This window comes from Puma concolor, chromosome D2 (genome assembly GCF_028749965.1).
Source record: "Puma concolor isolate L17-30 chromosome D2, mPumCon1.1.hap2, whole genome shotgun sequence".
NCBI lineage: Eukaryota > Metazoa > Chordata > Mammalia > Carnivora > Felidae > Puma > Puma concolor.
In genome coordinates this window covers 30,930,494-30,945,576 of record NC_141677.1, presented here as the reverse complement: position 1 = coordinate 30,945,576, position 15,083 = coordinate 30,930,494, and the positions used below count along the sequence as shown (strand labels likewise).

At 37.2% G+C, this 15,083-nt stretch overlaps 1 protein-coding gene and 2 pseudogenes across 4 annotated transcripts in view; 2 read left to right on the top strand and 1 right to left on the bottom strand.

Moving 5' to 3' along the window:
- Window positions 1-1,517: 1,517 nt before the first annotated feature.
- DDX50 (DExD-box helicase 50) overlaps window positions 1,518-15,083 on the bottom strand; it is a 32,143-nt gene continuing 18,577 nt past the window's right edge. For all 4 annotated transcript variants that reach the window (XM_025917980.2, XM_086679873.1, XM_086679874.1 and 1 more), the window contains 7 exons: window positions 11,857-12,018; window positions 11,275-11,394; window positions 10,202-10,275; window positions 9,818-9,977; window positions 6,616-6,750; window positions 5,405-5,449; window positions 1,518-2,018 (listed from right to left, as the gene is read on the bottom strand). In XM_025917980.2, coding sequence (XP_025773765.1) covers window positions 1,740-2,018; window positions 5,405-5,449; window positions 6,616-6,750; window positions 9,818-9,977; window positions 10,202-10,275; window positions 11,275-11,394; window positions 11,857-12,018 — 975 coding nt within the window. In that variant the 3' untranslated portion in view covers window positions 1,518-1,739. The remainder of the gene's footprint in view (window positions 2,019-5,404; window positions 5,450-6,615; window positions 6,751-9,817; window positions 9,978-10,201; window positions 10,276-11,274; window positions 11,395-11,856; window positions 12,019-15,083) is intronic.
- On the top strand, window positions 3,973-4,332 carry LOC112854701 (small ribosomal subunit protein eS27 pseudogene; annotated as a pseudogene).
- On the top strand, window positions 14,243-14,941 carry LOC112854704 (high mobility group protein B3 pseudogene; annotated as a pseudogene).

Genomic DNA, 15,083 nt, shown 5'->3' with positions numbered 1-15,083 from the left:
AATATATCTAATATTGAACTAATCATATCCCCCCTCCCTCCCCACATAACTTTTCTTATTCTTCCTCCTAGTACCTTATCTCAGTGACAAAAACCTGTTTTATACTTCTGCATCTCTCTCGTCTTCCAATTCAATCAAGTACTGAGTCCTAACCATTTTATTTCCTAAAAACTTTGGGGATGCCTGGCTGGCTTATTGGAGGAGCACATAACTCTTAATCTTGGGGTCATGAGTTCAAGCCCCACATTGGGTATAGAGATTACTAAAAAATAATAATAAACTTAAAAAAAAAAAAAAACTTTGGAAATCTATGCATGTTTCTCAGTGTCACCCACCAACTATTTAGCACAGTGGTTAAGAATGCTGGTTCAGAAGGTAGACTTATCTGGGTTTAAATCCTCATTCCATTACATTGATCCAGCTGGGATTCTGGCCAAGTAATAAGCTCCCAAATGCCTCAGTTCTTATCATCAAAACATGTTACCTACTAGTAATGCAGACCATCATCACTTCTACCTTAGATTGTTCCAACAGCATCATAAGAGGTCTCCTTACCTCCAATCTGGCCCTTCTCTGATCCAGTCCCTTCAGTGTAGCCAATCAACTTTTCTATAACACAAATCTCATTATGTCATTCCTTACCTTAAATCTTTTAATGGTTCACCAGTCTTCAAGAGAACGTTTAAACTTAATGCACACAAAGCCTTTAAAATAAGGTCCCTGTTAAATACTAACTCACTCTCTCTTATTCCTTCCCTCTGCCTGTCACATGCAAACCATACTGAACTGTAGGTCCTCAGACTTGCTATGGTATTCTTTGGCTCTGGTTATTTGCATATTCTGTTCTCCCTGCCTGTAAACCCTCTCCCTTCTGAACGCTTCTTCCAACCATTCACACACACTTGCTTAGATCAACGGATACTTTTGCTTTATTTCTTTTTTTGGGTATCACTGCTAGTAAGCCTTTCTGACTCCTAAGACTGGTTTGGTGTACCCAAACTAGGTCCTTAACATTCCATCCAGGTAGGATCTTAGCCTACCATCCATCCATCTTAGCCTTTAGATGTTAATTTCATTCAAAACTGTTTGTCTTTAGACTGTAAGTTCCTTCAAGATAGTGCTGTGCCTTGTTCACCAACTAAATCCCTAGGGATCAACACAGTGATAGGCACATAGTAGACTTCAATCATTATCTGGTGAATAAATTATTGAGCGTACACTGCTTGCACACCTTTTTAATTAACTGTATCTAGAATTTAAATGTTATACCTAACCAGTCAACCATATATATATATACCCAACCAGGTATATATATATATACCTAACCATATATATATGGTTTATATATCCCTTTAATGTACAAGGGATTTCTTTTCTACTACATAGCCTATGGAAGGAATGATCTCAATACAAATACACCACATTTTTCAAAATGCAAGTAATCTTAAGATTAATTTGACTGTCATGTTTTAGAAGAAACTGTAGAAGATTACACTGACAAAATTCTTAACGCATAGTGAAAAGAGACAATAAAAGGAGGTTTTTTTATTCAAAGGTATAACTGGATAAGTAGATTTGTTTACAACCATTCTTGTGAAACACTTTTTAAAAAAATATGACCAACTTCTTTGCAAAGAGCAGACACATACCTCAACTATGATGACCTAATTTTTGGTGGATAATGTACATGATTAGGCAGAAATAGGCAAGCTCACACTGGTAGATTAACTATCAAATACTCAGTCAAAACTCCGTTTGTGGCCCCCGCTTCTTGATCGATTTCTATTCCCACTTCGTCTTCTACCATCTTGTCGACTTCCTGACCGACTCCCCTGTCGACTCTGTCTACCTGACCGGCCACCAGATCGACCACCTGACCGGCCAGATCGGCCAGACCGGCCACTTGACCAGCCACTCCTCTGCCTGGAGTTAGAAGATGTGTTTCCATCATAATATTCTTCAATTTCAGGTAACTTGGCTGGCAATGAAAGTATCCAGTCTGAATCATGCCACTCTGCCTGTTGGGGGAATTTAGAGGATTAATATAAATGCAAAATAGAAACCATAAGCAAGTACACTGAGTACAGGAGATTCTTTTTTTTAATGTCCATTAACTATTAGCTAATTAATCTTCCCATTAAATTCAAAGTTTCTGGAACAAAACTGAAAGCCAGAAAACAAAACCAAAAACATATTCAAAGTACATCCATTAAAGTTCCTAAATTTTAGTCTTAGGAGAAATTCTCAGGCTTATTTTGAGGCTCATTATTTCATACTCAGTTTATACACTCTAAAAGAGAGCACTGATTTCTTGGCATGAAACAAGTAGGCCATTAACAAGTAGTGCATTTCTTTCAGCAGTTATATTGACAGAAGCAAGAAGTGAGAGCTAGTGATGAAGATTAAAACCTGACGGGGCGCCTGGGTGGCGTAGTCGGTTAAGCGTCCGACTTCAGCCAGGTCACGATCTCGCGGTCCGGGAGTTCGAGCCCCGCGTCAGGCTCTGGGCTGATGGCTCAGAGCCTGGAGCCTGTTTCCGATTCTGTGTCTCCCTCTCTCTCTGCCCCTCCCCTGTTCATGCTCTGTCTCTCTCTGTCGCAAAAATAAATAAATGTTGAAAAAAAAAATTAAAAAAAAAACAAAAAAACCTGTCAACACAGGTGAGGACAAAAATACATAGCCACTGGAAATAATTTGGTCAGGGTAAACAACTCAAGATATACAAATCAGCGCTCCTAAGAGCATCACTATGTTACATCCTGCTACGTTAACTGTTCATTGTAATCATGAGTTGCCAAGGAAAGTAAATATTAAAATACCCTGTTGGTAAGAGTGAGCAGAGACAAACACATACCACTAGTGGCAATATATGACCAAAGCCTTAAAAATGCACAAACCTTCTGGCCAAGCAATCATCTTAAAAAATTCATCTTATACCATATGGTTTCATTCATGTGGAATTTGAGAAACTTAACAGAGGACCATGGGGGTGGGAAGAGAAGGGGAAAAAATAGTTTCAAACAGAGAAGGAGGCAAACCGTAAGAGACTCTTAGATACAGAGAGCAAAGAGGGTTGAGGGAGGGCAAGGAGCGGGGGGGGGGGGGGAATGGGTGATGGGCATTGAGGAGGGCACTTGTTGGGACAAGCACTGGGTGTTGTATGTAAGCAATAAAGTATGGGAATCTACTCCCGAAGCCAAGAGCACACTGTGTACACTATATGTTAGTTAACCTGACAATATATTATAGTAAAAAACAATAATTAATTAATTAAATAAAAATAAAAATAGAAATAAAAATAAAAAATTCATCTTAAGGGTGCCTTGGTGGCTCAGTCAATTAAGTGTCCGACTCTTGATTTCAGTCATGATCTCACAAGTTAATGCGGCTGAGCGCCACATCATACTCTGTGCTGACAGCTCAGAGCCTGCTTGGGATTCTCTCTCTCCCTCTCTATGCCCCTCCCCTGTGTGTGCTCTCTCTCTCTCTCTCCAAGTAAGTAAATAAACATTAAAAAAAAATTTCATCTTGGGGCCCTGGGTGGCTCAGTCAGTTAAGTGTCTTGGACTCTTGATTTCAGCTTGCGTCATGTTCTCACGGTTCGTGAGTCTGAGCCCCATGCTGGGCTCTGCGCTGGCAGCTAGAAGCCTGCTTTGGATTCTCTATCTCTCCCTCTGCCCTTCCTCCACTCGCATATTTTCTCTCTCTCTCTCTCTTAAAATAAATAAATAAACTTTAAAAAATTCATGTAGGGGCACCTGGGTGGCTCAGCTGGTTAAGTGTTCAACTCTTGGTTTCAGTGCAGGTCATAATCTCACAGTTGGTGGGTTCACGCCCTGTGTAGGTCTCTGTGCTGGCAGCAAGGAGCCTGCTTGGGATTGTCTCTCTTTCCCTCTCTATCTCTGCCCCTTCCCTGCTCTCTCTCTCAAAAAAATAAACATTTAAAAAAAAATTCATCTTGAAGAGATAAACATGGCAATGCATAAAGAGTTAGCTATGCTACCCCTTTTTAGCGATGACAACTTGCCCACAAGAACAAGCCCTTTGTGAAGGACCTCCTGTACCCGTCCCCAGAAGAGAAGAGGAAGGGCAAAAAGAAGCGCCTGGTGCGGGGCCCCAACTCCTACTTCATGGATATGAGGTACCCTGGGTGCTACAAAATCACCACCATCTTCAACCACACACAAACAGTGGCGTTGTCTGTGAGCTGCTCCACCGTCCTGTGCCAGCCAACAGGAAGAAAAGCAAGGCTTACAGAAGGATGCTCCTTCAGACAGCAACGGCAGTAAAAGCACCCTGAATTAGCATGAGTGGGAAACTATCCTAATAAACAGATTTGGATACAAAAAAACACCCAAAAAAACAAAAAAAACGGAGCTAGCTATACCATCATTCATGGCTGTCCTGTTTATAACTGGAATTCCAGTATATTACTGGAAATAATCTAAATGTCAGAAAACAGAACATTAAGAAAAGTTGACCAGGGGTGCCTGGCTGGCTCAGTCAGTAGAGCACGTGACTCTTGATCTCAGCTTCATGAGTTCAAGCCCCACGTTGGGCATAGAGCCTACTTAAAATAAAAATTTTTAAAAAACAAAAGAAAAGTTGACCACCCACATGGCCAAATGCAGGGAGCTGTTAAAAAATAACTGTATAGTTGACAAAGGAATGTGTTCATGATATATTCTTATTTTTAAAAAGACTTAAAAAACAGAATCACCCCCAAATACATCTATAAATATGCACAGTAGTGCAATAGTCAAATTCTATAGTGTAGGAATCTAGTAGACAATCTCTTTCTGCAACAGATAAAATACAAGAAAAATTTTTTAAAGTGACAAAGAAAGGAGCAAGAAACTGCAGATTAAAAGAGACTTAAGAAACATCAAATTATAATGCATGGGTCTTATATTCTAAGATATTCAGGAGACAAAAAAATAAAAAATATTTAGGAGACAATAGGGAAATTTTAAACACAAAATTAGATGATATTAAGGAATTATTATTTTAGGTATTTGAACTATGGCATTATGATTATGTTTTTAAAAAGTATCCCTAGTAGATATATGGAAATATTTATGGTTGAAATGACAGAATACCTACAATTTCTCTCAAAAGCATACATACAGGAGACTAGGAAAATGGATGGAAGTGACATGAAACAAACCAGCTGTGAGCTGATCACAACTGCAGCTGGGTGATGGGTACATGAATATTTATTATGCAATTCTATTTTTTATATTTGAAATTATATTAAATGTTTTAAATTATGATATAGCCTAGATATATTCTATAAAGGAAAATTAATTGACTTAGGCATCATAATGATATTGTGACTTCTTTTAAATTACTATTTTAAATGGTTAAATATTCAACTATTTAACAGATAAAATTTTTAAAATACCTGTAACCTTTCTGACTCAGTTGTAGGAACATCAAAGCAAACACCCTAAAAGCAAAATGAAAAAATTTTTATTTAGATGCAGATGAGTTGAATTTTTACTAATACACTAGTACTTGCTGGTAATCTTACAACCAAAAAAAAAAAGAAAGAAAAGATAGGGTGTGTCCCATGAATGCTTATAAGATAAAACAACTAACATATAAATAATGCATGAGAGTGGCTGCTTATTATATTTTCTAAATCTGAAAAGTAAAAAAAATATCTAACAGGAATCTACTACTAAAAATATAGAGTACTCTTTAGAAAAGTTCTTGTAGACACTTTAATGTTGTTCCATGTCCACTGTAAAATGATCCACGTAATAAATTCTTTGGAAAATTTAGTGCTGGAAAATTTCTATCCTGAAGAGATACAGTATTTATCGGATAATGGCAATGATATAACCCAAGATGCTGCTTCTTTGGTACTGGTTGTCAATAAACTGAAAGTTAATTTAATTCTCAAGTACAGCAACTAGCCTGGCCTAAAGATTTTGTTAGATTTTCCATGCCCTTCATATTTTTTCTGAATGCGTTTATTTGTCTCAGATTTGCCACAAAACTTTTTTTAATGGTAATATTAAACTTTGAGAGAAATGATTATTTCCAATAAATAATAAAGTTAATAAATTCTAGGCTAGAATAAACCTATGTAGCAAAGTTGGATGAATAAATATAACATCTTTCCTCAAAACCATTAGAAGAAACAGTCACTAAGATTAGAGAGAGTTTTAACTTTGCTGTTTCAAAAATGTATTAAAATTCTTACTTTACTTCATTATCCTCATTAACAACCAAAGCAGGCCACTTAAAAGTCAACACTGCATATTCTCTAAATAACAGAGCTGTTCAGCTGTTGAAATTATAAGTTACTTAGTCATAAAGTAAAACACATACAACCACAGATAATATGTGCACAAAAGCAGAAACTTAGATAACTTGGTTATTAGACAAACTAAGCAGAATGACTTATAGCTTTCTAGAGAGTAAATTATTTATAAAACTCCCCAAATTTACAACTGGAAACAAACCATCACACAGAGAAAACCGTATTATGCACCCTATTAGCCTTTAAAAAAAAAAAAGAAAAGAAAAGAAAAGAAAATCTACTGGGCTTTAGAAACATTTATAGTAGTTGATTAAAAAGCTTTTTACTTGTCTAGAAAAACCTACCATATTTCCTTTTAGGAGGCACATTCTGGTAATTTGGGACACAGCATTACTACTCAGCTTTCTGTTAAGTTCTTTCCAAGCGCAACTGACATCTTGTATTTCTTCTGGGCTTTCCAGAGTCATCGTCACAAACCCCTTAAAAATTAAAAGTCACATTATCTTTGGGAAAAAGGCAGCAAAAGTAGGACAATGAAGTTCTAACTTCATGACTTAACTACATTTTTCATGAGACATCAGTATAACATGGCTGCTAAAAAAAAATAACTTCTTTAAAACCGTATTAATAGAAGACTAATGCTTACAGATATTTGAAAGAACAATTCTTCTTTGTGTTGCTGTAAAGACTCATGCTTTAAGAAATAATTAAACTAGAGCACCAGAGGGGCACCTGGGTGGCTCAGTCAGTTAAGCGTCTGACTTCAGCTCAAGTCATGATCTCACACTCCGTGAGTTCGAGCCCCACGTCGGGCCCTGTGCTGATAGCTCGGAGCCTGGAGCCTGCTTTGGATTCTATGTCTCCCTCTCTCTCTGCCCATCCCTCCGCTTATGCTCGTCTCTCTCACTATCAACAATGAATAAATGTTAAAAAAAAAAAAAAAACAACCTAGAGCATCAGAGAAAAAGTTGTAAAGAATTAAGGAAATGCTGAAAGAGTCAAAGCTTGGAGTGGAAAAACAAGAAGACATAAATCTCTAAACTTTTGAAGGACTATTACATATGCAAAGATTACTTGTTCTGTAAAACTTCACTGGACAGCAAAAGGATCAGCATGAAGAAGATATAGGGAGGGATTCATCTACTTTTTTAAGTAAGCTCTATGCCCAACATGCAACTTGAACTCACAACCCTGAGATCAAGGGTTGCATACTCTACTGACTGAGCCAGCCAGGATCCTCTCATCTATCTAACAAATATCCACTGAGTGTCCCCTATGTATGTGCCAGAGACATAGTAGGTGCTCAAGATTTAGCAGTAAATAGTCCTTTCTCTCATGAAGGTTATATTCTAGTGTTGGGAATAGGAGTGGTGGTGATGAGGTGAGGTAGACAGTAAATAAATAAGCAAACATAAACACTAGATAGTAATAAGCATCATGAAGAAAAATAAAGCAAGACAAGGGAATCGAGAGTAAAGGAAAAGGTAAGCTATTTTAGACAGGGTGATCAGGAAAGACCTCTATAATACAGTGATCTATGAAGAGAGACCTAAATAAAGTGAGGGAGGAACCCACGTGGTAAAAAGAAAGAACATATGAAACAGTACAAGTAAGTGCAAAGGTCTTATGTGAAAGTAGGTTTATGTTTGAGTAACAAGTAGGTTAGGGTAGCTGAAACAAGGGGAGAATGATGAGATGAGGTCAAAGAGGTACAAAGGGGAAGACCCTGTAGTGCATTTGTGGTAAAGACTCTGGATTTTGGTTTAAACTATAAAAAAATTTCAAACCCACTAACATTGTTTCTAAGATATTTAATCAGAAATTAGATGACCCATCTGCCAAAGAGGGATTCCTTTATTAGATAAGGGCTGGGAATAAATGATCTCTTAGGTACTTCTTAGCCTAAAAGTCTATCAACATTTTCCTAAAAAATATGGCTTAAGTAACTTCCTAAGAAGTATTTGGTGCCAGGGTGGCTGGGTGGCTCAGTGGGTTAAGCAACTGACTCTTGATTTTGGCTCAGGTCATGATCTCAGTTTTGTGAGTTCGATCCCTGCATCAGGCTCTGTGCTGACACTGGAGCCTGCTTGGGACTCTCTCTCTTTGCCCCTCCCCAACTCACACTCTCTCTGTCTCTCTCAAATAAAAAACAAAACAAAACACACACACAAAAAACAAAACCCCAACTACAGAGAGTAAGATACCTTTACAAAGGGAATACATGGCAGTTTCCACTGTAAACAAGTGATCAAACTAAGCAATTTTAGTACTGGAACAATCTGACATCATATGCCTCCTGATGTAATGTAGTATAAAATACATATATATACTATATATAATATAATATATAATATATAATACATATATATATAATATCACCCATAGGGTACTTTGGCCAAAACTATCTAACCTGAATATAAAATCATGCTTTGACGTTACTTCCAGTTTACAGGAAAAGTTGAATAAAAACAAAAGTTACATGATGTATGAAAAAGAGAAAACCAGAAAAATCCAGGTGAGAAGTTTTAGACTCTGATCTAGACAACTAATCTATACTCTTTAAAAAAATAAAAATAAAAATGATGGGAAAATAGTTCCAGATTAAAAGAGAAACATTAACACCAAATGTAACATATGAACTTGAATTGGATCCAGATGGTTTTTTAAAAATGTTCATTTATTTAGAGAGAACAAGAGCAAGTGAGCAGGGGAAAGGCAGACAAAGAGGGAGAGAGAGAATCCCAAGTAGGCTCCATGCTGTCAGTGCAGGGTGCTATGTGGGGCTTGAACTAACAAACTGTGGGGCTCCAACTTATAAACTGTGATATCATGACTTGAGCCTAGATCAAGAGTCAGACACTCAACCGACTGAGCCACTCAGGTGCCCCAAATCCTGATGTTTTTTAGAAATACACAGTGTGCTGGTGGGGGGAGATGGACACATGAAGTCACTCCCAGCAAAATGACATTTGGCTAAACCATTAACACTTGCCAGATGGAAAACCTCAGACACACCAGATGTACTCATTTATCCTACACCACCAAATAGTCCCAAGTAACTTTATCTGCCCTGCTCTTTTTGTTCCCCTCTCCCACCAACTCCTTCTCTCAATCTTTCTCTCTCCACCCAGACATCAGAGTGCTCTCTTATTGATGGCTCCAGTCATCCAGGGACTCTCCTCACTTATACCATGGTGAGTACCTTTTAACTACTTGCAACCAATAGCTCTGATGTGATTTGTTTTGACATCTGACACTGATCTAGCAGGGGACTAGATCAGTAGTGTCACACCATGCACACACCCCTCCACATATACAGGCAATCCTTCCTTTGCGTGGTACTGTGTGAACTGCATAGCGTCTATGCTTTGATTTGCATGGTTCCATGGCAACTTACAAAATAAAGAATAGATTCTGGTATGTAAGTTTCAGTTAACACAGTACTGGCAAAGTAAAGGTTTCATGGTTTTCTCTCCAGATAGATGAATTATCTATGGTTCAATTTTAATCTTTTCTCAATCACATAATTTTCTCATAGATTTCTACCTTATCAGAGGTGATCAAAGATCGTGGTTCAAAACTTGATGCACCAGAGATGTGGGCTAATGCTGCAGCCAATGCATCAACTGCCCCTTTCTCTTCAATCAATCTCTGAGCTGATGGTCGGAAAAAATCAACAGCAGCATAAGAAACGGAAGCCAGAGACCTATGGTTTAAAAATAGTACATTTTCTTGGTCAAGACAAATGTAAAAAATTAAAGATAAGAGAATGAATGGGAAAAGAAAGAGCAACGTTTTCGTATTTTAATATAACTAAAAGTCTGCTGGTAAAACTGGTGATTAAGTTTTCTGATATTTGAACTAGGAGAGCTTAAAGATGAATAGCCTAATACAAAAGAAAAACTTATTCAGCAAGGTCAGAAAGCATACCTGATGGCATCCATGCTTTTAGATTTAACTAAATCCATTGTAGAAGGAACACCTACACGTTTAAAAGTAATTCCCTGAAAATGAAAGAATTACATTAAAGAAAAATGGAAGTCTTTACAATTAATTCCTAAATTAATATAGTTTGTTGAATTTCCATTTCTTGGACTTAAAGATTTCCAAGCCCCAGTAGATCAAAAGACCTGCTTTTTTTCTAATAAATCATCAATTACAAATTCTAGAAAGAGAAAAAAAATTTAATTGCCCTTAGTTACAATCATGAAATTTCACTTACAAAATAAAGCTGATTCTAAAAGAGGAAAAAAGATGCTGTTTATGTCTATCAACTTTTTTTTCTTATTACCCTATCTCATTTTACAAAGTAGATGAAATAGTGTTTAAAAAACACACATCAAAGGGGCGCCTGGGTGGCTCGGTCGGTTAAGCATCCCACTTGGGTTCAGGTCACGATCTCACAGTTTGTGAGTTCGAGTCCCATGTCGGGCTCTGTGCTGACAGCTCGGAGCCTGGAGACTGCTTCGGATTCTGTGTCTCATTTTCTCTCTGCCCCTCCCCCACTGGTGCTCTGTCTCTCAAAAATAAATAAATGTAAAAAAAGAAAGAAAGAAAAACAAAAAACACACATCATAAAAATAGGAAAAAATGTAAAATACTACAAAACAATACAGGCCACAAAAAAATGTACATAATTTCTTATAGAAACTGGCCGTTGTACTATTATTCAATATAATCTTATAAATACACCAAGACTATGTCAGTCACCCCTTCACAATGCTGGACTATGAGATACTGAAATCACAATGTGCTTCTGATTTTAGAATCAAGGGAGAAATTCAAGGGAAAAATGAGAAAGTCAGCTCTTCTGTCTTCACAATAAAAGCTGTATCAAAACAAAGTCTTGCAGCTCATATAAATTTAGCTCTCCACATGCTTCACATCCAAATGCAGCTTAAACTGAGAAAATAGTTATAAGGATCTATTTGTGAGAACAAATATAAAAAGAGCTCTAAGGCACCGTTTAGATAATAAGCCTGAAATAATTTAACTCTACTTACTGCTTTTTGTTCCACATATCGTAGTTGACCTCTTTCTCTTGGTTGATAAAAACATATGCAAATCCCTGTCCGGCCAGCTCTACCTGTGCGTCCAGAACGATGAATATAGGACTCAACATCCTAAAAATAAAAGAGGCATTTTTTAATACGTCTTAAAAAAATCTGGCAAGTAAACAGTCATTCCAACATTCAAAAAATAATGCTAATAATAACAAAACTACTACCACCAATAAATATATTATTTCAATCTTGTTGCTCTGTCAACATTCCAAAGAACTTTTATGCTGAATTTTTGGATAAAAGAAATAGGATTTTTTTTAATCCACCTAATCCCAGGGCTCTTCATATGACAACTTTTTATAATTCCTTTGCATGATTCCACGCTTTAAACCCAAAAAGGAAAGTTAATCATTTGCTAAGGCATCAGATTCTGACTAATTTAACACTGCATTAATAAAAAAAATGGCTAAGAGGAAGAACAGATAACATATTTTGCATATCCCAGGCAACATCTTGTAAATAAGCAAAATGGCAATTTATACAGTTGTTCTTCTATTCCCTAAATAAAATCTCATTTCTTACCTGGGGAGGAGAACTTTGAATCACCAGGTCCACCTCAGGTATGTCCAAACCACGGGCAGCCACATTGGTTGCCACCAAAACTTTAAAACTACCTTCTCTGAAGCCTTTCAGGGTAATTTCTCTTTGTGACTGTGCTATGTCCCCATGTAAACACTGGGCATTCTATTTGACAAAAGAGAAAAAGTAAGTGTACAACTCACACTTGCAATTGATAGCACCATAACACCATACAGTCTGTACTCTTTTTTTGTTACTTAAAAAAATTTTTTTTTTTTAAATAATCTCTACACCCAATGTAGGGCTTGAACTCACAACCCCAAGATCAAGAATCAGATGCTCCACTGACTGAGCCAGCCAGGTGCCCCAATCTTATTTTCTGGTAATTACATGATGCATGCTTATTGTTCAAAAAGACCAAATATTACAGAAACTAAATATTTAATATAAAATGTAAAAGCTTCCCTTAATATCAGCCTCATAATAATTGACTAACCATTTGGTGAATATTCCTCCAGATATTGTTTTAAAAAAACATACAAGACACACAACCCACACATAACGGCATATACTATATTATATATTTACTTATAAAAATGGGATCATACTATATACATATATGTATTGTTTCAAAACAATGAAATGCTTTATAAATTTACTACCTTAGCCATTTTTCTACATCTATAGATATAACTCTACTTAATCTTTAAAAACTGGATGATTTCTTCATATGGATGCAATGTCATATATTTTAGCAATATCCTACTGATGCCTGGGTCATATCCAAGTTTTCATCTTTCATAATACTACAAGTACTATACTCTACTATAAGTATTTTGTACTTATACCTCTGGACCACTCAGTATATGTGTATTTCAGTAGGAAACATATCTATAAGTTGAATTTTGGGGTCAAAAATTATAAACATTTGGTGCACCTGAGTGGCTCAGTCGGTTGCATGTCTGACTCAATTTCAGCTCAGGTCATGATCCCAGGGTCATGGGACTAAGCATCAGGTTCCATGCTGAGCATGGAGGCTGCTTAAGAATCTCTCCCTCTTTCCCTCTACCCCTCTCCCCATCACCCCACTAAAAATAAATAAATAATATTTAAAATTATACATTTAACACTTTAATAGCTATGGTAAAAATGTATTATAAAAAGAGGTTGTGCCCATTTACTCTTCAACCTTTATGAGTCTTTACTTCATCATAACCTGACTACCCTGTGTGTTGTGAATCATTACCATCTTTGTAAATCTAATCATTTAGGCAAAAATGATTTCCCAATGTTTTAATTTACATTTCTATAGTATTTAGTGAAGTTGAGCCTTCTTTATGTGATTTATATATTACCTTTCATTTGTACTGAAAATAATTTTCCTACTATTATAAACATATTTCCTAGAATTCTAGACACTATTAAAATTAAAAAGTTCGTAACAGTCCACATCTAAACCTTAGTAACCAAGTCTTAAGCATTCATGAATGAATTCACATACTTGGTGTGCACCAGATTCTGGAACAATCACGAAGCAACAGCCCTGGGATAGACAAGCTGACAGGCATTTTCAATACAGTATGATGATATATACTATGACCGGGTGCAGGCTGCTATAGGAATACTTACAAGGGAAGCCTAACTTAATTTTGTTTAAGGGTAAGGCAGCACTGAAGCTGAGGCCTGACAGATAATAAGGAACCAGTAGTCAGGTAGAAGGAGAGCAGGAGGCTAGGGAGTTTTGGGCAAACAAACTTCATACATGAACAGGGTGTCTTGAGGATCTACAATATTTGAGTATTGATAAAGCATAGTGTGTAAAGGGAAAAGTGATGAGAGATGAGGCTGGAAAGGAATATGAATTATATCCTGAGAACAATATGAAACAACTGAATGATTGTAAACAGGATTATCATGAACATATTCAGATTATCATGAACACATTTGCATTATAGAAGGAACACTCTGATTATAATGTATAGAATGTATTAGAAAATGGCAAAACAGAAAGACAAAAGCTAGAGACCTAGGTAGCAGGCTGTTGTAGAATTCAAAAGACATATCAGTGGCCTCACCAAGGCAGTGCCAATCACCCTCTATGCATTCAACTAATACTTTATAACCTACGAAATGTCAGACACCAGGGATAAAATTGCAAACAAAAATAAGACTGCCTCTGTCCTCATGGTCTTTATACTCTGGTAGGGGAGATGGAAGTTAATCAAATTATGAGACACACAAATTTAGCCAACAACCGTAATCGATGCACGGGTATAAGAGGCAAAGAGCATTTATAAGAGGGCAATCCTATACTGGGGAAACAGCAGAGAAGAGAACAGAGGTCTCTGCCCTCACATGGCCACTGTTTGATGGGGAGCTTGTCAATCAGCAAGATAAATGTTGTAAAGTCAGGATGGCTAAAGGTGATCACAAGAAACCAAAGAGCAAGATGTCTGCTTATGCCTTCTTTGTGCAGACATGCAGAGAGGAACCTAAGAAGAAAAATCCAGAGGTCCCTGTCAATTTTGCAGAATTTTCCAAGAAGTGCTCTGAGAGGTGGAAGATAACATCTGGGAAAGAAAAGTCTAAAGTTGATGAAATGGCAAAGGCAGATGAAATGCACTATTATTGGAAAATGAAGAATTATGGACCAGCTAAGGGAGGCAAGAAGAAGGACCCTAATGCCCCCAAAGGCCGTCTGGATTCTTCCTGTTCTGTTCAGAATTCTGCCCCAAGATCAAATCTACAAACCCTGGTATCTCCATTGGAGACACGGCGAAGAAGCTGGGTGAAATGGGGAATAACTTAAGTGACAGTGAAAAGCAGCCTTACAACAATAAGGCAGCAAAACTGAAGGAGAAGTAGAGAAGAAGGATGTCGCTGACTATAAGTCCCAAGGAAAGTTTGATGGCACAAAGGGTCCTGCAAAAGTTGCCGGGAAAAGGTGGAAGAAGATGAGGAAGAGGAGGAGGAGGAGGAGGAGGAGGAGGAGGAGGAGGCGGCAGAGGCAGAGGAGGCGGGGGAGGAGGAATATAAAAACCGTTTATCTGTTAAAAAAAAGAAGACAATCTGACCTAGTTTGGAGCAAGGAAGAATTCCCTGAGAGTGGTGCTCTAGACTTTTATCTGAAAGATAAGTAGGAGTTGCTAGGCAAGGAAGATTACAAATTCAAGAGCCCTGTGGTGTGAGGAAACATGGCAGATATGGAAGACTGTACAGAAATTACAGGA